The sequence below is a fragment of the Sorex araneus genome, chromosome 1, assembly GCF_027595985.1.
Source record: "Sorex araneus isolate mSorAra2 chromosome 1, mSorAra2.pri, whole genome shotgun sequence".
NCBI classification, from domain to species: Eukaryota; Metazoa; Chordata; class Mammalia; order Eulipotyphla; family Soricidae; genus Sorex; species Sorex araneus.
The window spans coordinates 169,589,169-169,601,435 of record NC_073302.1 but is presented as its reverse complement, the minus strand read 5'-3'; the positions used below and the strand labels follow the sequence as shown (position 1 = coordinate 169,601,435).

The 12,267-nt window shown below is 45.0% G+C and overlaps 1 protein-coding gene across 19 annotated transcripts in view; it reads left to right on the top strand.

Annotated features, from left to right (window-relative positions):
- LOC129404909 (uncharacterized) overlaps positions 1-12,267 on the top strand; it is a 161,031-nt gene that overhangs the window by 9,413 nt on the left and 139,351 nt on the right. For 12 of the 19 annotated variants that reach the window (XM_055140025.1, XM_055139614.1, XM_055139886.1 and 9 more), the window contains exon 2: positions 2,286-2,396. The exons of the other annotated variants lie outside the window; for them this stretch is intronic. In XM_055140025.1, the coding sequence (XP_054996000.1) occupies positions 2,286-2,396 (111 nt within the window). The remainder of the gene's footprint in view (positions 1-2,285; positions 2,397-12,267) is intronic. 19 annotated transcript variants of the gene reach the window in all.

Below are 12,267 nucleotides of genomic sequence, written 5' to 3'. Positions count from 1 at the left end.
TGGGAGCACGATTCCTTCGCCCGGCAGGACGCCGCCTCTCCAAGGGCTATGCCACCGGGTGCGCCCTTACTCTAGGCGGGGCCAGAAGCCCAAATGACAGGCGCCTCCTCTGTCCCCGTGGCCCAGGCGAGAGCGACCCCTGATCCACCGCGAGCGAAACGCTCAAACGACTGTGCCTCATGGGAAGTCGCGTGGTTCCGCTGCCTGGACAACCTCGGCGAGACTGCCGCGCGGGGAGAGAGAGGCACACGCTGATGTGTGTGTGTGTGTGTGTGTGTGTGTGTGTGTGTGTGTGTGTGTGCGCGCGCGCGCTTGGGCATCGTTCCGAAGTGGACGCTCAGAGCCCACAGCTCTGAGCACGTGGCGGAATTTCTGTCGGGATTGTCCAGGTCCAGGGATTTACCCAGGGAGGGGACTGAGTCCCTCGGCAGGCTCTCAGCACCCCCTTACAACCCACCCACCCGTCCTGTCCCTTCTCTTCTCTCCCAGCACCTTCCCATTCCCTTACCTGCGCTCTCTCTGGCCAGTTCTAAGTTCTGAACATGGGTCCACTCCGGGCCTGGTGGAATGGGAGGGGGGAGTGAGTTCGCGTTCTATTTGCAAGAGTGACTCCTCCACGTGCGGGTGATGGCGCGCCTAGAAAGTTCCCTCCTCCCCCCGCCTTTCTGGCTTTCCACTTGGGAGAGAGATAACCTTGATGCTTCAGGTTTGAGCTCCCCCTGCAAGCGGAAGGAGAAATGGCTGCCGTCAGCGCCTGCACTGGATTGCACCAGAGCTCGCAGGTGTTTCGGCGGCTGCTTTTGTCTGCCTTCCTGCGGGAGCCCCCCCGGAGAGGGATGAAAGAGTCTCAGGAAACTTCCTTCCCCCAAGCCCTTTGGTGGAGACCCACCGAGTCAGCTGGGAGAGGCTGGGGTAGGGGAGAGGAGTGGAGGGGCTAGAGACGTGAAGCCACGCGTTGGAGTGTGCATGTCGGGCTTGGTGCGATCCTGGTCCAGGCGCAGCCCCAAGGGGGCTTCTGCCCTTGGAAGTCCGGGGAATCCGGACTCCTGCCGGCACAAGTCGCGGAGCCCCCACCACCACTCCGTGCATCCCTCCGCCCGCCCGCCCCTACTCCTCGGGAGTCCCCGGGCCAAAGGTCCTGCAAACGTGGCTTGTTCCTGGGGACGAATCAGAGTCAGGACTCGGGCCCCAGATTCCATTTCAGACCTTGGTCGGCGACCCCAGCTAAGGAGGGCCCAGCGCGGGCCGGGGTCGCGGACCCGGGGGTTTCGGGAAGGCCTGGCTACTTGCAGGCCTCTGGGGTGGCCCAGAGTCCGCGGCGGCCCGGGGTCGGCCCGAGCCTAGGGGTCAGCGCGGCATTAGGCGCAGGGCAGCCCCAGGCCGCCCAGGGGCATGTGCCCCCACCACTGGCCGTCCGCACCGCAGGACATGTCACACGCCTCACCCCGGCAAAGGGCGCCCCCTGTTGAACGAACCATGCACTGTGCGGACTAGACGCCCGGCTAGAGGCGCAGGGTTCCCGGCGCTCCTTCCCTCGGGGCCCGCTCGGAGCGCGGCCCGGCCCGGGGCCTCCTCCGACGGCGCAGCAAGTGCTCGCCCAGCTCCGAGAACTGGCCTAGTGAGACGGCAGGCGCCGCGCTCTGCGGGCCGTTGGAGGGCCCTCAGCAGCGAGGAACAAAGTCCCAGAACCCAGGGGGGCCGGGGAGGAAGGGCGCCGGCAGGGCCCGACCCAGAGTGGGCGCATGCTTGGAGAACCCGGGGGCTTGAGCCCTCGCCCCGCGCTGCAAACCTCTCGGGAGAGGACTCGGGGGGAGCGTCCATCCGCCCCCACCAAGCCTGGTAAAGCCACCGTCGAAGGAGACCGCAGTGGCGGGCGAGGTTTGGCCTCTCCTGCACCAGCGCCCTGAGCCTGGCTGTTCTCTGGGGGCATCTGCCCTCGCAGGAGTCGTCGGGCAGAGAGGATTAGGGAGCAGGGTCCCGGGCGCAGCTGGGGTACCTCACCCCCTAACCCCCTCCAATGCCCTGTCTTCCAGATGGAGGAGGAGCTTGGTCTTCAAAGCGAGAGTTAGCTCTGTGGCCTTCGACGTTTTTTCTTTGGCAAACATCCGTCTGCAAGGCGGGCGTGGGGTGGGGAGAAACAGCCCAGAGAAATGATGAACCTCATCAAAAAAGATCCCCCGGGATCCTGTCTCAAGAGTTTTCCCAGAGATGGTTTTAGAAGCTCTTAAATGAGAACGTTGGGGCTGTAGCTTGCCCCCAATCCACTGAATAGTATCTTCCTTCAGACAGGGATTGAAAAACGGAAATACCAGCGCCCTCCAGCCAAATTTGGGAGGACTGATTGCGGGGATCTGGGGCTGCAGATGTTGCACTAGAGGCGCTGCGAGTGTGAGCAGGTAACGTGGAGAAGAGTGACATTGTTAACAGAAAGCATCTAATTAACAATGACTTCATTTGATTGGAGGGATGAAAAGCCTTTTTAAATCAATCCAGATTCACTGGCCTAAGATCAGCCAATTTATGAATATGGAGCCCGAGCGGGGTCTGCTTTCTTTCAGAGATGTCATCTTAGGGGTAAAATCGTAGGTGAAGTCATTTGGTTACACTGTGGAAACTTTTATAGTGCCTTCCTTGGGAACTTAATTCAGTGCTTCTTCATTTTATTAGGAACAGACTGACTCCATCAACTGTGCTCTCCCTGTTTAGAGGCAAGACTGCTTGAAGCAATTAAGTTCACCAATTAGCATAGTTTTACTGACCTCAGCAGCAGCGCTGCCCCTTAGATTATCCATTTCTTCAAAGTCAGGGAAAAGCTGGAGCACAGCGTGCTTCCCAGGTGTCCAGGTTGGGGAAATAGGGCCACGAGCAGGAGACAAGGCAGAGCGGTGCACGAAGCTAAGAGCCCTCAAATGTCTGTCTCAGCAACTTTGCTGGATTTCTATTCCCCCCTTTTGATGCTGGACCCTAAGCTTTGACATAGCCTTAAACTTCATTTCTGGGCTTTTGAGAAATGGAATTTTCAGCCTTTGTTCACTGTATGCTAATGAGGTCCATGTTAGGGTCTAGAGAGAAGAACTGGTTGGAGGGCTCCTTTAAACCTTGTCTGGTGACAAGGAAAGCCTGGGGCTTTGGGTGTGTGCCTGTGTGCCTGTCAGCATGTGCTGTGTTCTGCGTGTGTGTGTGTGTGTGTGTGTGTTGTGTGTGTGTGTGTGAGTGCATGCACACCCAAGGCTTAAAATCTCCAAGGAGAGGCCCTTGGGTGTATATAGGATGTAAATGCACATTGCTTTTCTAAATTTTGAAGGTGTACCTCCAGGCTTTGTTGTAGCCTCTTTACAGAACCCTCAATCAGTTGGTGCTTAGCGTCTTTTGTAAAAGAAAATGTCTGAGCCCAGAGCAATCTAAGAAAGGCCTTTCCTTTTGCCACTGTTCTGAGTAGTGAAGGGATTGCATTTATGCAGCTATTCTCACATATATATATATATATATATATATATATTCCTCTGTAAGATTTCACTAGATTAAATTGCTGACAGTTCATCAGTAGCAGCAACAATGTAATACCCCTAACCTTATTAAATCAATAAATACTAGATCCATGCATTGAATTAAAAATGCATCAGCATAGCCAGGATTTGCAATCATAGCACCATAGACCTCAGAATCGAAGATGCCACTCAAAAATAGAGCAGCTCGCATTTATTTAACCTTTTTTGGTTTTAGATATATGACAGGATGTTCCGGTTTTAATATTTCAGGAACCTCTGTGACAGGATTTTGTTTATTTGTTTGTTTCTTGAAAATCCTCTCCCCCCAACTTCTTACATTTAACCAGAGAGTGATCTGTGCATTTAAGAGTAGCAGTGCACTGTAACTTTATAGTTCTTGTCATTAGTTTTCATCTAGGGAATAAACTTCCACTCAGAATACATTATTCTGGTAAGACACACTCAGGTGCGTAAGTAAATTTAGAAGCATATTTTTTTGTGTAAGTATAAATATACTCAGTGTGAATGTATTGCTGTATATTGATTATAAGTTGGCATTTAATTTTAATTTGGGGGGATTTGGGCTACATCTCACAGTGCTCAGGAGCTCTGTGCTTGAGGCTGCTCCTGTCAGTGCTCAGGCGAGCTTGCAGTGCTGGGCATTGAACTCTGGTCTCTCATGTGCAAAGTCCGTACTCAGTCCTTTGACTCCATCTCTGGCCTTCTCTATTCTTAAAAAAAGAAAACCACATCAGGATTTATCTTTCAACTATATTGAAAACCCGATCATTATCACTTTAAAACTAGTTATGTATTTATTTATGTTCCAATTAGCTTACTGGAATTAAGTTAAAAATCTCAAGTCTTTGAATTTCTTATGTACTTAGGAATTTATCTATCTTAGATGGTTAAGTTTATATGTGAAAAGATACTGTGAATGAGAACTTAAGTTGTGCACAGATTAGTAGATGAATTTGCTGTTAGTTCCTATTGAAAGCAGGGAATGTGTTTTAACACTTAGAAGTTTGATTAGAAAATGTTATTCTACCTGGATATTTTTTTCATACTAATGATGCTAATTATTTAGAAGCATTCATCTTCTATCTATGTTAGCCAGTATATATGGTTCAGGATTCTGAAGATATAATCACGGGGCCTTGGGTTCACCATGCTGTGGAAGAAAAAATATCTTTATTTGACAAAGCAGGCAATCAACTGAAATCTATCCTCTTTAAATAAACTGATTCCTCAGTATTTTCCCAGTGTTGGTGTAAGTTGTTGTCTGTGATGTCCCCTAGGGCTCTCTCTCTCCTGCTCTCTGATTTGGTATATAAAGCAGCTCTGAATGATGGATTACTGTGTCACTGCAGCCTACGAAGGATTAATTTGTTTCATTGATTTCTCTTTAGGCAGATTGCCAGAATTTGCTGCTTCCCACCTTTCTTCAAGACTTCTAGAAGTAATAGACAGTAATAGCCTAAGACAAATCAGCTCCTCCTTATACAAATAGAAGCATGAAACTAGGAGTCCTACAAAAGCTATGGCAAACTTTTCATTGGCATACCGGGAGAGTAATTAATAGGCTATTTTACTTACTTTAGAAATATTTTTATTTTTATTAAGATAACCTGAGCCTACATAATGCTTTTTGTTTTAGGGGTACAATTTTAGGCCTCTTCAAAGTATATGTTACTAGAAATATTTTTAATTTAAAAATTTTCATGACTTGGTAACTTAAGACACTCTTGCTAATAAACCTTAAGTGAATTTTTATATTATTTTTGGTTAAGTTTTTGGTTTGTTTGGGGGCCACACCTGGTGGTGATCAGGGCCTATGCCTGGCTCTGAGTTCTGGTATCACTTCTGGCAGTGCTTAGGGGACCATATGTGGTGCTGGGATTGAACTCGGGTCAGAAGTGTGCAAGGCAAGTGCCTTATCTGCTGTACTATCTCTCCAGTGATAGCTTTGATAATAGTTATTACATAAACTTTTGCTCTAATCTGTAAATATTCTGTTTAACTAGGGAAAAAACTGGTACTTTCCATAAGATTAAAAAATACTTTTATTTCTTTGCCAGAGTTTAGGATCAAATAGCTGGTCAATATAATTTTAAGTTAATCTATAAACATTTATCAGATTATTCACCCAAAGAATTTTAGACAGAACAAAATATTAAAACATCAGGCTGGAGCTATAGCACAGTGGGTAGGGCATTTTCCTTGCAAACGGCAGACCCGGCTTCGATTCCCAGCATTTCATATGGTCCCCTGAGCACTTCCAGGAGTAATTCCTGAGTGCAAAGCCAGGAGTAACCCAGGTGTGACCTAAAAAGTAAAAAAACAAAAAAAACCCCCCAAAAATATTAAAACATAAAAATTTTAAATAAGAATCATCTTTTATGATGAAAAGAGCAGTATCTGCTTATATAGATTTGCAAAAAAACAGGCATGATGTTCTGTGAGTTTTTTCTCTTTTTTTCCACCAAGTACTTAGATGTTATCTGCTACTCAAGGTGATACTTGCCCAGCTTGGCCCAATGCTTCAATGCCAGAGCCTGAGGTTGCAGAGCTGCTCATATCTTGCCATGCCAGGGACCATCAGGGCTGCCCCAGTGGTGCTTGGTGAATGCCATGACCACACCCAGTAGTACTTGGTAGCCTCCAGGACTACATCTGATGGTACACTGGGCACCATGTGATGCTGGAGTTTGAACTTAGTCCTGCCACATTCAAGGCATGCTGAGCTGTCCTACCACCAGCACAGATACATGTTTTAAACTGCAGATGCCAGGGCCAGAGAGATAATACAGCGAGCAGGGAGCTTGCCTTGCATGCAGCCTATTCGGGAGCAGTCCCTGATATCCCATGTGGCTCCCAAACACTGCCAGGTGTAATTTCTGATGACAGAACCAGGAGTAATCCCTCAGCATTACTAGATGTGACCCCCCAATAAAACAACTACAGTAGAAATAAATTGTAGATGCCATTTTGTATTCTTATTTTTGTTATTGGGTTTATATTACAGAATATTTCCTATATCATTAAGAATTGTTATTAGGGACCAGAGGTATAATACAGTGGGTAGGGCATTTGCCTTGCATGCAGCTGACCCGAGTTCAATCTCTGGCATTCCATATGGTCAAAAAACAAAAAAACAAAAAGGAAAGAAAGAAAAGAACTTACTTCTATAGACTATTTTGTAAGGTTCTTTTTTAAATCCACTTTGATTTTTGGGTCACAGCCAGTGATGCCCAGGGCTTATTCCTAGCTCTGTGATCAGGGATCACTCCTGGGAGTACTCAGGGGACCACTTCAGGTGCCGAATTGAATCTGGGAATCTGCATTCGAGCAAATGCCTTAATTTCTATAGTATCACTGTCCAGTCATTTTTTAAAAAAATTCTGGTCAAAATTGCCAAATTGAGGCCAGGGAAGTAATTCAAAGAACTGGAATGCCTGCTTTACATGGGGGGAGTCTTGGATTCAATACTAAGCACCGCAGGAAACCCCCAAGAACTGCTAGGTGTGACCTTCCCCACACCAAAATAAATAATCAATAAATTGCCAAATTGCTTTTCCAGTAAGGTGTATTTTACTGATGCTTTTAAACAGAGTTCCTTGTAGAGGCTGCATTCTAATTCATGTTACATGAGCAAAGAACACAGAACAACACATTATTCCTTGTGTTCTGAAAGGAATGGTACCATTTTGCATATACTTAGTCCCTCAGAAATATTTTCCTAACTGCAGATGTGAAATAGACTGGTTATACAAACCTATTTGTTTCCCTTCTGCAGTGCTGAAAATTACATTGATTTAATGATCTCAAGTTATACTTTTTATGCAATTAGTTGTGTAGTAAAAACTAATATTGTCATGTGCTAATGTCTTTTTTTCTCTCTATTGTGTTCTGGTAGTAGTCCATGCAATATCAGCAAGTTAGGCTTTTCCTGTGCTTTGCTGAAAGGAAAAAGGAACATCTGTTTCCATTATATATCTGCATCATAATGATAACAATTAAATAGCTATTATGGTAGTATACAGTAAATATATTTTGCTGAATGACCTATACTATCTAGTTAGAAAATTTCAGAGACACTTAGATTTTACAGGTAGATTCCATATAGAAGTTTGCTTACTTTGAGTAAATTATTGCAGCTTCCTTTATTATCTCAGTAAAAACAAAGAACCTTGATTAATTAGGTTTTCAGATGTGACTCTAATATATTTCTTAGGCATATGTTTAGAGTACAAATTATTAGCTATCCCTCTCAATATTCTAAAATGGGTAATCATGCTGTTAATAAAACAGTCTATCTTGAGTTTTGTGTGATTTATGACCTTCCAAAATTTATTAAGCTTGAAAAATAGAAATAATTATATATATTTTCACTGATATCTTTTTTTGCTTTTTAAATTAAGGAGGCATAAAGATGTTAACCACTTTTCTTTGTTTTGGGGCCGTACAAGCAGTGCTCAGGGGTTACTCTATCTCTGTGTTCAGGAATCACTTATGGCAGGCTTGGGGGACCATATCGGATGCCAGGGAAAAAACTTGGGTCAGTTGTGTGCCACGCAAATGCCCTACCTGCTGTACCATTGCTTAGACCAAAGATATTTATTTACCTTTTAAGCTCTGCAGTATAATGTTTGAAACCACACTCTTTTTCCATTGACCACTAAAAGGCTAAAGAAAATGTTTTTATTTATTTCATTCATCTTTTGGTTAAGGCTGTTTTAGGGGGTTCTTTAGTGGTTACTCACCAAAAGTGCTTCAACATAAAAAGGTATATAGTAACACCCATGTCAATCAAACTAAATTTTAGAAATAATGTTTTAATTTAATGAAATTATTATTAATTAATATCTCAGGGGGCTGGAACAATAGTACTGCAGGTAGGTTGTTTGCCTTGCATGTGGCAGACCTGGGTTCGATCCCCAACTTTTCATATGGCCCCACAAGCAACACCAGGAGTAACATCTGAGTGCAGAGCCAGGAATAATCCCGAGCATAGCCAGTGTGACCCTAAAAGCAAAAAAAAAATTCGGAATTTTTAGGGTTATAGCTTAACACTTCTGTACATGTATAGGATTTACCACACTCAACGTTAGAGTACTAGTGCCATCCCACTACCAAAAAAGAATATCTTCCCATTCTTTGCACCCACCTAGTTTTCTTATGCTAACCACTATAGTTTTATTGCATTTTAACATTTTTATTTTTTGGTCCACACTCAGTGGGGCTTCAGAGACCATGTGGTTCTGGGATTGAATCTGGGCCTCCTGCATGAAAATCGTGTACATGGTGCATTAGACTGCCCCTCCAACTATTGTAGTTTCCTTGCATTAGTTATTCATATTCCACATGTGTGAAACCACGTGGTAACTGTCTTTCTCTTCTTTATTTTATTCCGCATGATCACCTCAAGTTCCATCCATTTTGTCCCAAATGGTGTGATTTGATTATTTTTAATGGCAGAGTAGTAGAACACAGCTCCTCATCCAGTCATCTGTTAATGGGAATTTAGGTTGATTTCAAATGTTTTGAGAATTTTGAATAATGTCATGCTGCATAGGAGGACAAATGCCTTTTTGAGTTTGTGTTTTAATTCCTTTAAGTATATGTCAAGGAGTAGCGTCACTGGGCCATCCAAAACATCCAATTTTATATTTTTAAGGACTCCCCATGCTGTTTTCCATAGAAAAAACATTACAATTCTGCTAACAGTACAATAGAGTTCTCTTTTCTCCTCATCTTTTCCAATATTTATTGCCTCCAATTCTTCTGATATAGGCCACTGGCATGAGGTGGTATCTCATGGGGGTTTGATTTGTATTTCTTTCTTTTTTGTGTGTGGGTCACTTCTGGCTATGCTCAGGGGTAACTCCTGGCTCTGTATTCAAAAATCGCTCTTGGGGGCTGGAGGAATAGCACAGCGGGTAGGGCGTTTGCCTTGCACGCGGCCGACCCGGGTTCAATTCCCAGCATCCCATATGGTCCCCTGAGCATCACCAGGGGTGATTCCTGAGTGCAGAGCCAGGAGTAACCCCTGTGCATCGCCGGGTATGACCCAAAAAGCAAAAAAAAAAGAAATCGCTCCTTACAGTGCTCAGGGGACCCTATGGGATACCAGGGATTGAACCCGGGTCAGTCATGTGCAAGGCAAGTGACCTTCCTGCTGTACTATCACTCTGGGCCCTGGCTTGTATTTCTTTAATAGTGATGTTGAGCATTATATTTATGTGGTTATGAGACATCTGTGTGTCCTCTGGGGAGAAGTTTCTATTTAAGTCTTTTGACCAATTTTTTGCCACATCCAAAATTGCTCAGGGCTTACTCTTGGGCTCTGCATTCAGGGATCACTCTTGGCATGGCTTGGGGAACTATGTGACAGAGACGGAATCTGGGTTGGCCACATGCAAGGCAAGAACCCTCCTTACCTGCTATACTACGACTCTGGCCCCTGATCGTTTTTGATTTTTTTTTCTTTTTTGGGTCACAACCGGTGATGCACAGGGTTTACTCCTGGTTTTGCACTCAGGAATTACTCCTGGAGGTGCTTGGGGCACCATATGGGATGCTGGGAATCGAACCCGGGTCGGCCGCATGCAAAGCAAATGCCCTACCTGCTGTACTATCACTCCAGCTCCCCCCGTCCCCCTGGCGTTTTTGGATTGAGTTTCTTGTCTTGTAAAGTTGTGTGATTTATATATTTTGAATACCCAACACTTTGTCATATGTCTGCCATGCAAATATCTTATTATTACTAGGTTTCCCTTTACTATGTAAAGATTTTTAGTCTATTGTAGTCTCATCTTTTTTTTTTATTCTTGCTTTTGTCTTCCATGCATCAGAGTTGTCTCTAAATTCGCCCCTGATATTGAAGACCCTGAGTCTATTACTTACACTGAGAAATAAAATTTCACTAGAACACTTGAAATTCTTCCTGATCACATTCCTTTTTGGCTCTTTATTGGGGGAAAGTGACATTTGTTTTCTGGGGTGGCTCCTAACAGTGCTCAGGGGGACCATGCAGTTTCAGGAATGGAACCCAGGGCCTCAAACATGCAAGGAAAGTGGTCTTCCACTAAGCTACATCTCTGGTCCATTTTTGGCTTGTAGAAGAAATAATCATCTCTCTAAATCTGATGATTAGCATCCTTTAAAAATATTTTAGGGGCCAGAGAGAGATAGCATAGCCGATAAGGCTCTTGCCCTTCAGATGGTTGACATAGATTTGATCCCCAGCAACTCATATGGACCCCTGAGTGAGCACAGGGAAGGGATTTATCCCTGAGCACTGCTGGGTGTGCCCTAAAAACCAGAAAAGAGAGAAAAAAGAAAAGCATTTTAAAACTTGGGGTCTGTGTGCTGGAGCAATAGCACAGCGGGTAGGGCATTTGCCTTGCACGCGGCCAACCCAGGTTCGAATCTCAGCATCCCATGTGGTCCCCTGAGCACTGCCAGGAGTAATTCCTGAGTGCAGAGCCAGGAGTAACTCCTGTGCATTGCCAGGTGTGACCCCAAAAAGCAAAAAAAAACCCCCCAAAAAACCCAAAAAACCAAAAAAAAAAACTTGGGGTCTGGAGAGATAGTACAACTGGTAGGGCATTTTCTTGCATGTGGCCAACGCAGGTTCAACACCGCATTCCATATGGTCCCTTGAGCACTTTTAGAAGTAATTCTTTTTTTTCCTTTTTGTCACCTGGCATGCACAGGGGTTACTCCTGGTGCATGCACTCAAGAATTACTCGTGGTGGTACTTGGTAGACCATATGGGATGCTGGGAATAGAACCGGGTCAGCTGCATGCAAGGCAAATGCCCTACCCGCTATGCTATTGCTCCAGCCCCTCAGAAGTAATTTTTAAGTGTTAGAGCCACAACTAATCATTGAATATTGCTGGGTGTGGCCCCAAAGCAAAAAAACAAAACAAAACAAAAAACAATAAAACAAAAACCAAACGCAAAAACCAGTCAACCCCTCCCCCAAACCAAACAGATGCACATACAGCATTTAAAACATAAGAAAACTTTTCCTTTACTTGTCACAATGTGATGTAAGTCAAGTATCTTCATCCTATTCTATTTCAAAAACTGTTAATTTCCTTATTTGCCCCCTCCCCCCCTCACTGTTACTCTGCTGGCTGCAAGTCACACAGCTGCCTGGCTGCGTGCTCACAAGTGCTTCTTGCTGTAGTGCTTCAGGCAGTTGTATGTCATATTGTGTGGCCTCCACTCTACTCACTGCAGTGCTTAAGCAGTGCCAGAACTCTCCTTTCCTGCACATCTTTTGGTTGTACTCAATGAAGGCTACAGCTCTTGCGTTGTGGTGTTCACAGAGCAGAATGCTGACAGGTGCGCTGTCTGCCGTCTCTGGCAACACCAGCTCTCACCACCTGCAGCACACACAGGTTATGCACATATAATTTTTGATTTTGGGGCCACACACAGTGGTGCTTATGAGACATTCCTGGCAGTACTTAGGGGATTATGCAGGGTTAAGGAGCGAACCTGAACCTTCCCCAGGTGCTCTGCCCTTGAGGTATCTCTCTGCTCCCACCCTCTATCCCACCCAGTATATTTATTTTATTATTATTGTTATTTTTGGTTTTGGGGCCACTACTGGGCTGTGCTCAGGGCTTACTCCTGGCTTTTGCTGTAGGATCACTCTTAGCTTGAGTGACCCTTAGGGTTCCAGGATTGAACCTGAGTAGGCCATGTGCAAGACAAGTGCCTCAAAAACGTTACTATTTCTCTAGTTCTCCAGATATATTTATT